This window comes from Giraffa tippelskirchi, chromosome 4 (assembly GCF_054371585.1).
Source record: "Giraffa tippelskirchi isolate mGirTip1 chromosome 4, T2T-mGirTip1v1.2.pri, whole genome shotgun sequence".
NCBI lineage: Eukaryota > Metazoa > Chordata > Mammalia > Artiodactyla > Giraffidae > Giraffa > Giraffa tippelskirchi.
Window position 1 is genome coordinate 90,817,257 of NC_137278.1, and position 13,025 is coordinate 90,830,281.

The 13,025-nt window shown below is 42.4% G+C and overlaps 1 protein-coding gene across 4 annotated transcripts in view; it reads left to right on the forward strand.

Annotated features, from left to right (window-relative positions):
* The first annotated feature begins 6,143 nt into the window (after nt 1-6,143).
* DGUOK (deoxyguanosine kinase) overlaps nt 6,144-13,025 on the forward strand; it is a 34,539-nt gene continuing 27,657 nt past the window's right edge. For all 4 annotated transcript variants that reach the window (XM_081483798.1, XM_081483802.1, XM_081483804.1 and 1 more), the window contains exon 1: nt 6,144-6,343. In XM_081483798.1, the coding sequence (XP_081339924.1) occupies nt 6,202-6,343 (142 nt within the window). In that variant the 5' untranslated portion in view covers nt 6,144-6,201. The remainder of the gene's footprint in view (nt 6,344-13,025) is intronic.

The window sequence follows — 13,025 nt, forward strand, 5'->3', positions numbered from 1 at the left end:
TTCTCCCTCCGTCTTCTACATTTCTCTCTGTCTCTGCCTCAGATTATTTGCTACCCACTCCCTGCCCTTGGTCAAGTGTGCTATTTCACAAGTATTTACTGAATTTTTGGCATCTACAATTCCTGGTTAAGGTCGAATGGAATTTATGTACCCCACAAAGATGATTCCTGCCCATCAAGGTCACAATGCCTAAAGAAGGATACAGACACATACATATAAAACAATGATTTGAGCAGAAACAGAAGCCTTCATAATATCCATGGGAGAATAACAGATAATGACAACAGCCACCGTTGATTGAATGCTTACAATATGCCAGGCACTCGGTTAAGAGCTTTACATGGATTTTCTCATTTCATCCTTATCACAGCCCTATGAAGCAGATGCTAGTATCATTCTCATTTCATAGCTAGTTTACTAGTTAACTAGATTGCCCAGCTAGTTATTGGCAGAACTGAGTCCTTACTTCTGCCATCATGCCTTTTGCTCTTGCCACCTGGCCAGGTCCCATCCTTGATGCTCCTAAACAGAACCCACCTGGTCTTTGCAGACACACCTATATGGAGAGAGTGGAATCCAAATGAAGCATTACGGAACTCAAGGTCAGACATTCCTCCTCCACCATCCCCTCACTTACCCTCTGGGGTTGTGGTAGAGAGGCATATTTTCAAAAACAAAACTCCTAGAGGATTTTTGTTTTCTAAAGGGTTTCCCAGAAGCAGACCCTGGAATGAGGACTCACATGCAAGTGATTTATTAGAGAAGTGCTCTCGCTGGAAACCAGTGAGTAGAGGAGAGAGGCAGGACAGAAGACGGTGATGTCAGCCCGGTCCTCAGGGAGCCCTGGAGTATAAACCTTACTGCAGGCAAGGAGCCACGGCCACATATCAATGATTGGTGATGGCACTTCCTAGGGGACAGAAAGTCCCAGACTTTCCTCCTGTCCGGGAAAAGGGCTCCAGTAGGCTAAGGGCTGTCCTGCAAAGAAGAGCCACAGGCATGGGCTATTGAGAGAGAAAGCACAGGGAAGAGGGGTTATGATGCCCAGGCACACAGACCCTTCCCACTTTGGAGGGGCACAGAGGAGTCTCCACATGGGGCAAGAAGGGAAGGCTGACCCGCCCTTCCTCCTTTTCCCTGATCTGATCTTACCCCACTTCAATAAGTGCCGTCCTAGACTTCTGCAGGGGAAGTCGAGTTATGTGCTGGTAGAAGGGAGAGCATGGGTCGGTTACAGTGGTTTGAGGAGTGTGTAAATCCAACAGGAAGTCAACTAAATAGAAATAACATCCTAGGACCTGAGGGCCAAGCTGCAGGCGGCCACTACTTATTAGGTAATACCTTTTGGGCTCCAAAATCACTGCTGATGGTGATTGCAGTCATGAAGTTAAAAGACACTTACTCCTTGGAAGGAAGGTTATGACCAATCTAGATAGCATATTGAAAAGCAGAGACATTACTCTGCCAACAAAGGTCCGTCTAGTCAAGGCTATGGTTTTTCCAGTGGTCATGTATGGATGTGAGAGTTGGACGGTGAAGAAAGCTGAGCACCGAAGAATTGATGCTTTTGAACTGTGGTGTTGGAGAAGAATCTTGAGAGTCCCTTGGACTGCAAGGAGATCCAACCAGTCCATCCTAAAGGAGATCAGTCCTGGGTGTTCATTGGAAGGACTAATGTTGAAGTTGAAACTCCAATACTTTGGCCACCTCATGCGAAGAGTTGACTCATTGGAAAAGACCCTAATGCTGGGAAGGATTGGGGGCAGGAGGAGAAGAGGATGACAGAGGATGAGATGGCTGGATGGCATCACTGACTCGATGGACATGGGTATGGGTAGACTCTGGGAGTTGGTGATGGACAGGGAGGCCTGGCGTGCTGCGATTCATGGGGTCGCAAAGAGTTGGACACGAGTGAGCGACTGAACTGAACTGAACTGAACTGAACTGGTTGGTAACCGTGTTGCATGCATTGTATTAAACGCTGCACATGGATTATCTTTCTTAACCCTCACCCACAGCTGTTTGAATACAAGAGCCCACACACTTCACCGTTCCCTATAAGCCTCCTTTTATAACTAGGTCTATCAGTGTTCATTCAGGCAAGCAGAGCCATCATGCACATGGGGATAAGGGAGTTATTATAGGAATGAGATTGCCCCAACATGGGACAAGCTGGGGAAGGGGAGGTCTGGAGGGAACTGTGGGGCAATCAGGGAGGAGTCACTAGGCCTCAAGGACTAGCTGGGATCTATCTGTGGGCACACCTGTCTGTCATAGTGTCTGATGACAAAGGTCTCCTTAGAGTTGCTGAGGCTCCCATCCTGCTTTCTAAATCTCACACCTGGTCCTCTTTTGATCAACTCAAACTCAAAGCCCTGTTAGGAAGGGGGTTTTGGAAACATACTTCCCAGCTTAACCAGATTGAGTTAGCACAATCTAGTACATTAGAATATCTTTGATGTAGATAAGAATATAACTGACGAGACATCAAGCTGCAGAAGAAGGTCAGAGTCACATTTGTGTATGTTTATCTCCCCATTTTTAGTGGCTGCATAGCACATTGGTAGTACAGACTGGTTTACTAGTCACAGAAGCATTTACAAATATTTGAAAGTGGTAATTCCTTCAGAGCTATAAGGACTAAGCAGAGTGTCTAGTACATAGTAGATGCTGAGCCAATACTGGATGAAGGAATGGATGTTGAATGACTGCAATCCTCCTGGGGCAACATCAGCTCTTACTCATAAGCTTCAGCAGATGTCTGACAACCCCCAGAAGCAGGAAGTGACCTCATTCTTCCAAGCAAATGGGACATAATTTTGTGCACCAACTGCTTTCTGGCCAAAACCTGTTTACCACTTCCAGGAAGAACTGATCGCCACTTTTTTTCTCCTTTGCTCCTGACGATCCCTTTAATCACCCTTCTTCCTCATGCACTCTGGGGTGGGCCTCCAACACACCTGTTTGTTTCTTGAGCCCTTACCTTTTGACCATAGCTGGGCCAATCAAAGTCTCTCTTTTGGAAATTTGGAATCAGGATCAAGAAAGACATTGAATTTTTCTGCATGGTATAACATAATAAACAAGCATGAGGAAATACAGAGGAATGGAAGGATCATCAATAATTGTGGGATAACTAACAGGCAAAAGACATTTTAGCTTCTTACTTTACAGTATACATCCCCCCAGTTTAAAAGCTTTTGGAAGCAAGGAACAGAGAGGAAATATTCACAATGGATTCATATCCAGAATATACAAAGAACAATAACAATAAGTAAAAGAGAGATAGCCAATAGAAAATGGGCACAGGACTTGAACAGGTCCTTCACAACAGAGGTTATTGAAAGGGCTGATAAACATACAAAAAAATGCTCCATTTCATTAATCATCAGGAAAAGGCAGATCAAAATTGCAAGACACAATTATACAGCAGAATGAATAAAATGAAAAAAGCTGACAATACCAATTGTTGGCAAGAATGTGGAACTATAAGAGCGCTGACTCACTGATGGTGGCACTCTTGATTGGTACAGTCAAACACTATGCAACTGTATACTCTTTTGGAATATCTACTAAAGCTCAGCACACATATAACCTCTCATGCAGCAGTTCTACTTGTAGGAATATGCCCAAGACAAATGAGTTCTTTACTTTACCAAAGACATATTCAAGAATATTCATAGCAATGATATCTATTATAGCTTTAATCTAGAAACTTTCAAATGCCCATCAAGAGTAGAATGGATAAATTAAATTCAGGGTGGTATAATACCATAATGGAGCACCACACGACAATAAGAATAAATGAACTACAACTATCTATATAACATACATAAATCTTACAGACATTATGTTGAATGAAAGAACAACTTACTACATGATTTCATTTACATAAAGAATGGGCAAAACTAATGTCTGCTGTTAGAAGTCAGCCTATTTGTTAACTTCGGGGGTAGCAACTGGCAGGGGAAATGAATTCTGGGGATGCTGGTAAATGCTGGTAATGCTTTATTTCTTGCTCCGAATCTGGGTAACAGGGTGTGCTTAGTGTGTGAACATTTCATAAAACTGTATACTTATAATACACGCTCTTTTCTTCACTACATATTTTGCCTCACTACAAAGTTGTTTTAAATGACTTTTAGGGGAATTCTCTGGTGATCCAGTGGTTAAAACTCTGCACTTCCACTGTTGAGGTATGGGGGAAAGTGGGTTCAATCCCTGGCTGGGGAACTAAGATCTTATGTTCACGAGGTGCAGCCAAACACCTTATTTTAAAAATAAGTAAATAAATTAGATTATTTTTAGGAGCTCTAACTTTTAGGAACAGGTTAATTGCCTTTCGGTACCTAAACCTGCCAGCAACTTTTGCATTTAACCTTCACAGTCACCCTGAGGGCAAAGAGGCAAACAAGGCCATAGGATGTTGAGAGCTTCTCAAACTTTTTTGGATGAATATTTTCCCAGGAGGAAGTTTACATAGATAAAGAAATAGAAGTAATTTTTCTACAGAGAAGTGACTGTGGGGGAGGGAGTGGGGGATGGGACAGATTTTAGCTGCTCCAATATCCTTTAACACTCTACCCAGGTTATCCTAAATAAATTTAGAATCTACTTTCTAATGTGTGTATGTGCATGTGCGTGTGCTCAGTTTTGTCCAACTCTTTGTGACTCCATGGACTATAGCCCACCAGGCTTCCCTCTTCACGAGATTTCCCAGGAAAAAATACTGGAGTGGGTTGCCAGCTCCTTCTCCAGGGATCGAACCTATATCTAAATATACGAATATCACTTCAGCCGTCCCATATAACCATCAATATAGGAAAAAGATCTTGTGCCTGCTTTGCAAATAGTTGTCCTGAGCCTGGCAGGAAGGCAGCAGGGCACAACCATTAAAAGAATGGCACAGTTAATAAGAAGAACAGGAGATCACAAAAACAGGTTAGAACCTCCTAGGCCCAAAATGGCAAAAGATGTGACTTCCAGTAGATGAACTTCATTATATGCTCATTGTAATATATTAGCATCTAAATGACACCCACAGGCACCATGACAGTTTTGAGGCTGACCATAAATGGGCAAAAAGTGGGTGGTGCTCCAGTTTCTGGAAATCCTTGCCCCTTCTCCAAGATGTTAGAATATTCCACCCACTCCTTAGCCTATGAAATTACCCAGCCCATAAAAACTAACCACCTCTACACCTCTGGTGCTCTTGCCTTCTGAGACAGCCCATACACTGTGGAGCGTATTATCTTCCTAAATACACCTGCTTTCACTTTACTATGGCTAGCTCTTGAATTCATCCTGCAAGAAGCCAAGGACTCTCACTTTGCAGCCTGTCCCAGGGATTCAGTCATGTCTCTGCTCTTTTTGACCCCATGGACTGTAGCCCATCAGGTCCCCTGGTCCATGGAATTTTCCAGACAAGAATACTGCAGTGGGTTGCCATTTCCTACTCCAGTGGATCTTCCCCACCCAGGGATTGAAACCAGCTTTCTGTTAGTCTCCTGAAATGGCAGGTTGATTCTTTACCACTGTGCCACTTGGGAAGCCCTCCACCCTCTTCACCCTTATGGAATTTTTGCTTACTACTTAAATCAACTGATTGAACTTTATATTTATTCAAGAGGCAAAACAAGAGGTGGAGTGTAACTGACTAACTTGCTGATTTATTCAATAAGATGCCAGCATTGCGGTGAAAGTTATAGGGAATGTGAAGTTAACTTGTGTAAATCATCAGACTGCATCATTTTCCTACTTAAAACTATCCAATTTCTTCCCACGTTAGAACAAAAGCCAAAAAACAAACGCTTGGGGGAAAACTCGTTTAAAATTACAATCATTTTTATGTCTTTGGTTACGAAATTTATTCTAAAGTGAGACAAATATGCAAAGGTGATGAATTGTTGACTTCTGGCAGTTTTTAAATGTTGCTTTTCCAGTGAACACAAACAGACGAGCGAATAGAGCAGCAGCAACTCCAACTTTCAGTCAACTCTCCAGTGTCCGCACACTAGAATTTTTGCAACACTTTCCTACAAATATCGCGAGAACAGAGGTCCCTTTGGCCCCTCCCTTCGAGCCAGCTCAACCCCGCCTACTTCCCGCCTGACGTCAAGGGTGCGCCGGAGCGTCTGAACAGCAGTATCGGGGGTGGAAGTGCTCTCGACGGAACAGATCCTTGCGTGAATCGTGGGTGGGATGACGGCTGGCCGGCTCTATCTAAGGTTGCTGCGCGCATCCTCGAAGTTCATGGCTCAGCGCTTACTCGAGGGTGTGCCCCCTTCCAGGGGTCTACACGCGGGGCCTGGTCCCCGAAGGCTCTCCATCGAAGGCAACATTGGTAAGGGCCAGAAAGTAGCTGCCAGGCTTCGGCCTCTGCAGAGCAGGTTCCTGAGAGGCTACGAAAGGGAGCTGGGCCCAGAACCCCTTCCTTTTCGATCTGATGCGGCCAGGATACTTGTTCTAAGCTGCCAGACCTTTTCCCCCACTCAAGGTGCGCTGTGTGCCTTTGCTTCTTGGATTTTTCAGACGTCAGGCCTTGATACTCCCACAGGGATACGTTTTTTGAGGCATAAAAGCCACGCAGTCTGTTAATGGGACAAGAGCTGGCTTGTTTTGGTAGATCAAAATGGAAGCGACAAGGAGAAGGGTGCAATTTCTTTGTTCTTCTAAGATGAGGTTGCTAGATTGAGGGGAGGAAAAACGGATGTCCATTTAAAGTAGCATTTCAGATAACGAATAATATTTTAGTGTGTGTCCCATGCAGTGTTTGGAACATACACCCCCCCCCCAAATCTGAAAATTCAAATTTAAATGAGTGTCCTTATTTTATCTGGCACCCCTACCCTAAGTTCATAAACTCCAGTCATTCAGATATCACTTTCACTATTTTTGCCATGTCTCTTTGCTGGTCCCACTATAGTTTCTTAACATTTTTCTTAGAACAGCTCATTTTTTAAACTTAAAAACGTGTTAAATTAAAAATAACTGTTATAAGAGTGAATAGAAGTCCAGTAACTTAAATAAAAATATTTCAAAATAAAATGAAAGCAAAATATTCAGTTAGTTACTGTTAGTTACTAATGTTGCTAAAGTCTGACTTGAGGCTTTTACCTGTAGGGTGCTGAGCCCTAAAAAGGGATTAGGAAGTTTTAAGTATTGAAGACATTTAGCAGCAAACTGACAATTTCTCAATTTGTTCATTCAACAAATAGCCCTTTGAGCAACTTCCATATTTCAGCATTGCTGTTGGCCCTGAGGATATAGCAGTGAGCAGAACAAATAAAAATCTCTGCTTTCATGGGACTGTAGTAGAGAGAGATACACAATAAACAACATAAAGTAAATAAATAGTATGTTAGATATTAAAAAGTGTGATGGAGGAAATTCAGGATTGAGAAATTGAAGGAAGTTGCAATTTTAAGTTGAGTTGTCAAGGCAGGCCTCACTGAGAAGGTGATAATTTGAGCAAAAGCCTGAAGAAGGTGAAGGAGTGAACCATGTGGGTAATGGGGAGAAGAATCTTCCAGGCAGAGGAAAGATCAAGTGCAAAGGCCCTGAGGTGGGGAAGTGTGTTCAGGGAACAGGAGGAAAGCTGCTGTGGCTGGAGTGGAGTGAGGCAAGGGGGCAGGTGAGGGAGATGAGGCCAGAAGGTAAGGGGTGGCTAGATTGTAGTCCATAGGCCTTGTAGTCCATTATGGAATTTTACTCTGACTGAGATGAGGAACTGTTGGAAGATTTGAGCAGTCAAGTGACTTGATTTGACTAAGATTATAAAAAGATCACTCTGGCTGATATGTTGAAAATAGAAGGTGTCAGGAAGTTGCTGCAGTGATGAGTTATGGTGTGTAGGACCAGGATGTTAACAGTGGAGGTGGTGAGAAGTGATTCGATTCTAATTTCATTTAGGGTAGGGCACACAGGATTTGGTAACAGGAAATTGTGGGGTCAGTGATGACTCGAATCATTCTGGCCTGAGCAATTTGAAAGATGGAGTTCCAATTTTCTTAGATGGAGAAAAGTGGGAATAACAGCTTGGGGACAGAGGGGTGATTTCAAGTTTTTGGTTTTAGGCATGTTAGGTTTTTATATGCTTATTAGATATCTAAGTAGGGCTGTTGAATAGTCAGTTGGATATATGAATCTAGAGTTGAGAGTCTCCCTGGATTGTAGTTATACATGTAGATGGTATTTAAAGCCTGGAGCCTATGTATGTTGATAGAGAGGACCATGTCCTGGGCATGCAAATATTAAGAGAGATTGAGACTATGGGAAGGAACCAGCAAAAGAGACAGAGAAGGAATGACCGCTGAGATGAGAGGAAAGCCAGAAACATGATATACTGGAAACTAAGTGAAGAAGGTGTTTGGGAAAGAAATGATTGACTGTATAATGCTATTTGAATAATGGAACTCTTTGGTGAACTTGAACAATTTATAGGAGTAGGGGCATGAAAGTCTGATTGTAGAGGTTCAAGGAGAATGGGAGGTGAGGAATTGGAAACAGTGGGTTAAGACCACTGTTTGCAGTTTTCCTTGAGAGGAGAGATGTGGAATAATAGCTGAAATGGAACGAGGGTTTGAGAGAGTTAGGTTTTTTGTGTTTGTTTTCTTTTCGTAAGAGGAATTAGATCATATTTATAAGCTGGTAGAAAGGGAGAAAATTGGTGAAACAGGAGAGAGGATAGACTTGCCAGAGTGATTTTAGTAAGCAGGAGGAAATGGAATCTCTTGCCCAAGTGAAGAGAGATTGGCTTTAGCTAGGAGCAGTTTATCCCTAAGAAACAGGGAGAATGGCAACATAAATGATTACTGACTTGAGTAGGTGCAGTGGGAACTTGGGGAACATCTGGTTGTGTCAGTTTCTCAGTAGAATAGGAAGAAAGATCAGCTGAGTGTGAGGAGAGAGGAAAGACATGAAATAGTCTGGCGAGTGAGCAGGAGAAATATAGAACTGCTGGGCAGCATTAAGAACCCATTTGGACTCAGTGGTCTTGAATTTTAAGTGAGACCAGTCACCACAGATGTGTGTTTTTCTCCAGCTAAATCAGAAACATTGAAGGGAATGAGAGGGGCTACCTGCCTCGTGGTGTTTTTTTAAAAAAGATTTCCTGTGCTATACTTTGGGAAACATGCCGCTAAAGGAAACTTTGTCCTCAGGGCCCAGAGAGGTACAGAGTACTTCACAAAATAAATGGTTTGGACAGATCATCAAGTGAGATTTGAACTGCCTATCCCAGTTTTCCTTCCTTTTGCTTCTCTTCTTATCCTTTCCAGATTTCTGTGCCTCCTTCTTGCTTTCTCCTGCAGCCAAAGCTCAGTGGGTGCCTACTGTGGAGGTAGACTCAGATGTGGTCCAGGCCTTCTCCTTTAAGGAACTTACAGCTAAGTGGGAGGAGCAGACTTCTAAACATAATTTCTATACCAAATGATGAGTGCTATGTTCGGACATGGAAACTTGGAATCTCTGGGGTAGGAATTCCTCCCCCAGAGGAAAGAGTGTTCCAGGCACAGGAGGTAATATTTGCCAACACAGAGCCTCAGGAAACATGCAGTTTTAATATCAGGTTTGTGCCTGGAGTTTGAAGGGCCTGTGAGAGGACAGCAGAACAAGAATTGGGAAGGACAGGATTTGCCAGATGTTGAACAGCTAGGAATTTCTCCTGTAGGCTGTGGGAGGCTACTGAAGACTTAAAGCTAGTATGTGCCATGGCCAGATTAATTTTTAAAAGGAAATGGACTAGAATGAATGAATAAAAATAAAGCTTCATAAAGTGGGCATTTTGTATGTCTTATTTGCTGCAGTACCCATCATGCCTTGCATCCAGTTTGTTGAATGAATGTTGGAGTAGACAGACTAGGTTTTGTGGCCATTGTAATTGTTGGAGGGAGGGAAGATACAGGCCTGAACAGAGAGAATGGTGGACATCATCAGACATCATGATGATTTGAGAAAGATTTTGGAAGTGGGATTGACGGGACCTGGTGACCACTTGGAGGTGAGAGATAAGGAGCCTTAATTTAGACACTGACTCTGAAAACTGAGGATGGGAATGAAGGAAGAAGAAGCCTGGGGTCATAAGAGTGATATTTGGAGGAGGTGCCTCTGAGACAAGAGATAGATGTTCTGAGGTAGATTAGAGAACCTGAGGTAGGTTAGAGCAAGTGCCTGAAGTGAATAGACAGATTGGAGCTGCAGTCCCAGACATGGAAGTTGTTGACTTGTTGGGGTAGTTTTTGAAGTCTTGGAAGTGAATGCAGTTGCCCAAAGGAAGTGTGACTAATGCAAAGTGGACTGGGGGATCTTAATCTGGCTCTTTCTAGTTTTTTCTCCCATTATATTATTCTCCATCACCCCCACATGGTGATGACTCTCCCCAGACAGAATTGGGCACTGCCTCCTCTGTGTACTCACATAACATTTTGTACCCACAACTTCTGCAGCACTTGAGTTCTGTTGAGATTGTTGACACCCTCAGTACTTTTCCTGGATTAGCCACATAGTGTCTTGTTCATCTTTGTGTCACCAGCATCTAACCCATGTGTGGCCTACTGTACTCATTCAGTGTTTGCTAGACGCTTGAATCCTGGGCTGTGACAGCCATGTGCAAGTTAGTCACTGGTATCCACAGAGGAAATACAATAAATTGCTTTCACAGTCAAATCAAACAGTTACCTTGTTCTCTAACCACAGGTGGCATTTCCCGCCCCCCCACCCCCAAAATCAGAGTATCCATTCAGGAAACCTGAACGGGAAAGTGAACTGTTGTCCCAGCTGAAGTTAGATAGGTTTAGAAGTTAGATAGGTTTAGAGGGACTTTTCTTGTTAATCTAATCCTGCAGGTACACACAGAAGCACATAAGGAAAATAGATCAGTGAAGCAGCAAATAATGGCATCTAGCATGAGTTGTGAGCTATATGTTATGGTTAAAAGTCAAAGTTTGGGACCTAGAATCCCTTAAAATCTAAAATACCTAGCTTATCTTTTTTTAATAACTGTATCCATCATTAAAGTCTATTATCACCTTCCAAAGTCAGTTATTTTGTGTTTACAAACCTAAATTGAAGAAAGGATTGCTGTAGGAAATAGTGAATCATCTCAGACTAGTCTCATTTTTTTTTTTTCATTTTGTTTTCAAAGACACAACAGAGAAGAAGAAACCTCCCTTTTGCCATTTAGAAGCTTGTATGTAAAGCAGTAGAGAGTGTTCCTAATAACATATTCTCCAGCATTCAAAATTAGTGATTTAACATCACTAGTGTCATCTTTTATTTTCATTAAGTGTAAACATTTGGGCAAGATTCCTAGGGAAAAAAGGTATATTTGTATATTGGATACAATGTTGGGAATAAATTGGATTCTCTGTTTCTGTGATTTACATCATTCCATCTGTCCATCTCATTCTTAGCACCTGGCCAAATACTCAGGATGCAAAGGAAATAAGGTTAGTCACTGTCTTCAAAATGTGAGTTCCCAGGCTAGCTGGAGAGACTGATGAGTCAACAAATAATTACACTGTGATGCCTTTTAAACCAGAACAGGCAGTAATTAACTATGCCCAGGGATAAAGTCGGAGAAGGCACTGGTGACCCACTCCAGTACTCTTGCCTGGAAAATCCCACGGATGGAGGAACCTGGTAGGCTGCAGTCCATGGGGTCGCTAAGAGTCAGACACGACTGAGCGACTTCAATTTCACTTTTCACTTTCATGCATTGGAGAAGGAAATGGCAACCCACTCCAGTGGTCTTGCCTGGAGAATCCCAGGGACGGGGGAGCCTGGTGGGCTGCCGTCTGTGCGTTGCACAGAGTCGGACACAACTGACACGACTTGGCAGGAGCAGCAGCAGCAGCAGCAGGGATAAAGTGGAGCTGGAGAGAGTTCAAGGAGACCTCACTGAAAAGGCGACAGTGAAAGGATGAATCACCTGGTGGGCAGAGGTGGGGAGGGCATTCCGGATCAGTGAGGGCCTTGTGCTGAATTCAGAAGTTTAAGTTATACTTTGGAAGTTCTGAGGAATGTTTTTTTTTCTTTTTTTAACAACAATTTTTTTTTTCCTTCTCATGAAAAGAAGATGAAAGTAATCAGGGCTGAAATATATCAAGTTTCTTTTAAGTCAGCTGATGATTTTTTTTCCCAGAATGCTTTTAGGCTCAGAGCCTATCTGATTGTGGGTACTTAGTCTCAATATAAGTTCCTTGAGGGCAGCATCTCAACTTACTTCGTTTTAGTTATAGTACCTGCCATTAAGTGGCTACTCTGTAAACATCTATTGGTTGAATGAATGAATATAGCATCAAATATAGTTCCTGAAATAAAGGCTTTAAATTTTCTTTGGAAGAATTTTTTTGTTTAAAGATAGGCAGTTTTATATTTACTGCTTTTGCTTGCTTCTTGGTAAAGGATTTTACATCTTGTTCAGAAGAAAATGCCTGTAGATGATGGTATATTTAAGAGGCTCCCATGAACTACGGCTATATTAAATTTAAAAGGATATATCATTTTGAGTGTTACATCAAGTTACTATCTTAACTATTAGGTTTTAGTATAATGTAGCTGTAACAGGCATTGTATTGCTAGTTTATAGAAAAACTTGTGGGAGGAGAAAAAAGCATGATTTAGGAAAAGATGAATGTTAACAACAGAACTGTTTGATCCAGCCTGTGGAATAACAATACTGGTGCTAATAAAAGTCAACTTGTTTCTAATAACAAAGTACCTCCCACCCTTTCTCTAGTCATGGCACACATAATAAAGTACAGCAATAGCCAAGGCCCTGAGGGAAGATTTAATGCTGCTTATGAGGTCTGATACCTCCCAAATTTCATGATATTAGAAGTATACTGAAAGAGAACAGTTAAGCCAGGATCTCACTTAATTGTGATAAGTCTGAGATAGTGATATCAGAAGACGCTGGTGCTCAGCATAGAGACCAGACAAGGGGAGGCATTTTTCATTTGGCCCAGTGTTATTCTGAAGAAGAGAACATCTGGACACAGATGTTCTGGTCACTAGGAGGAGAC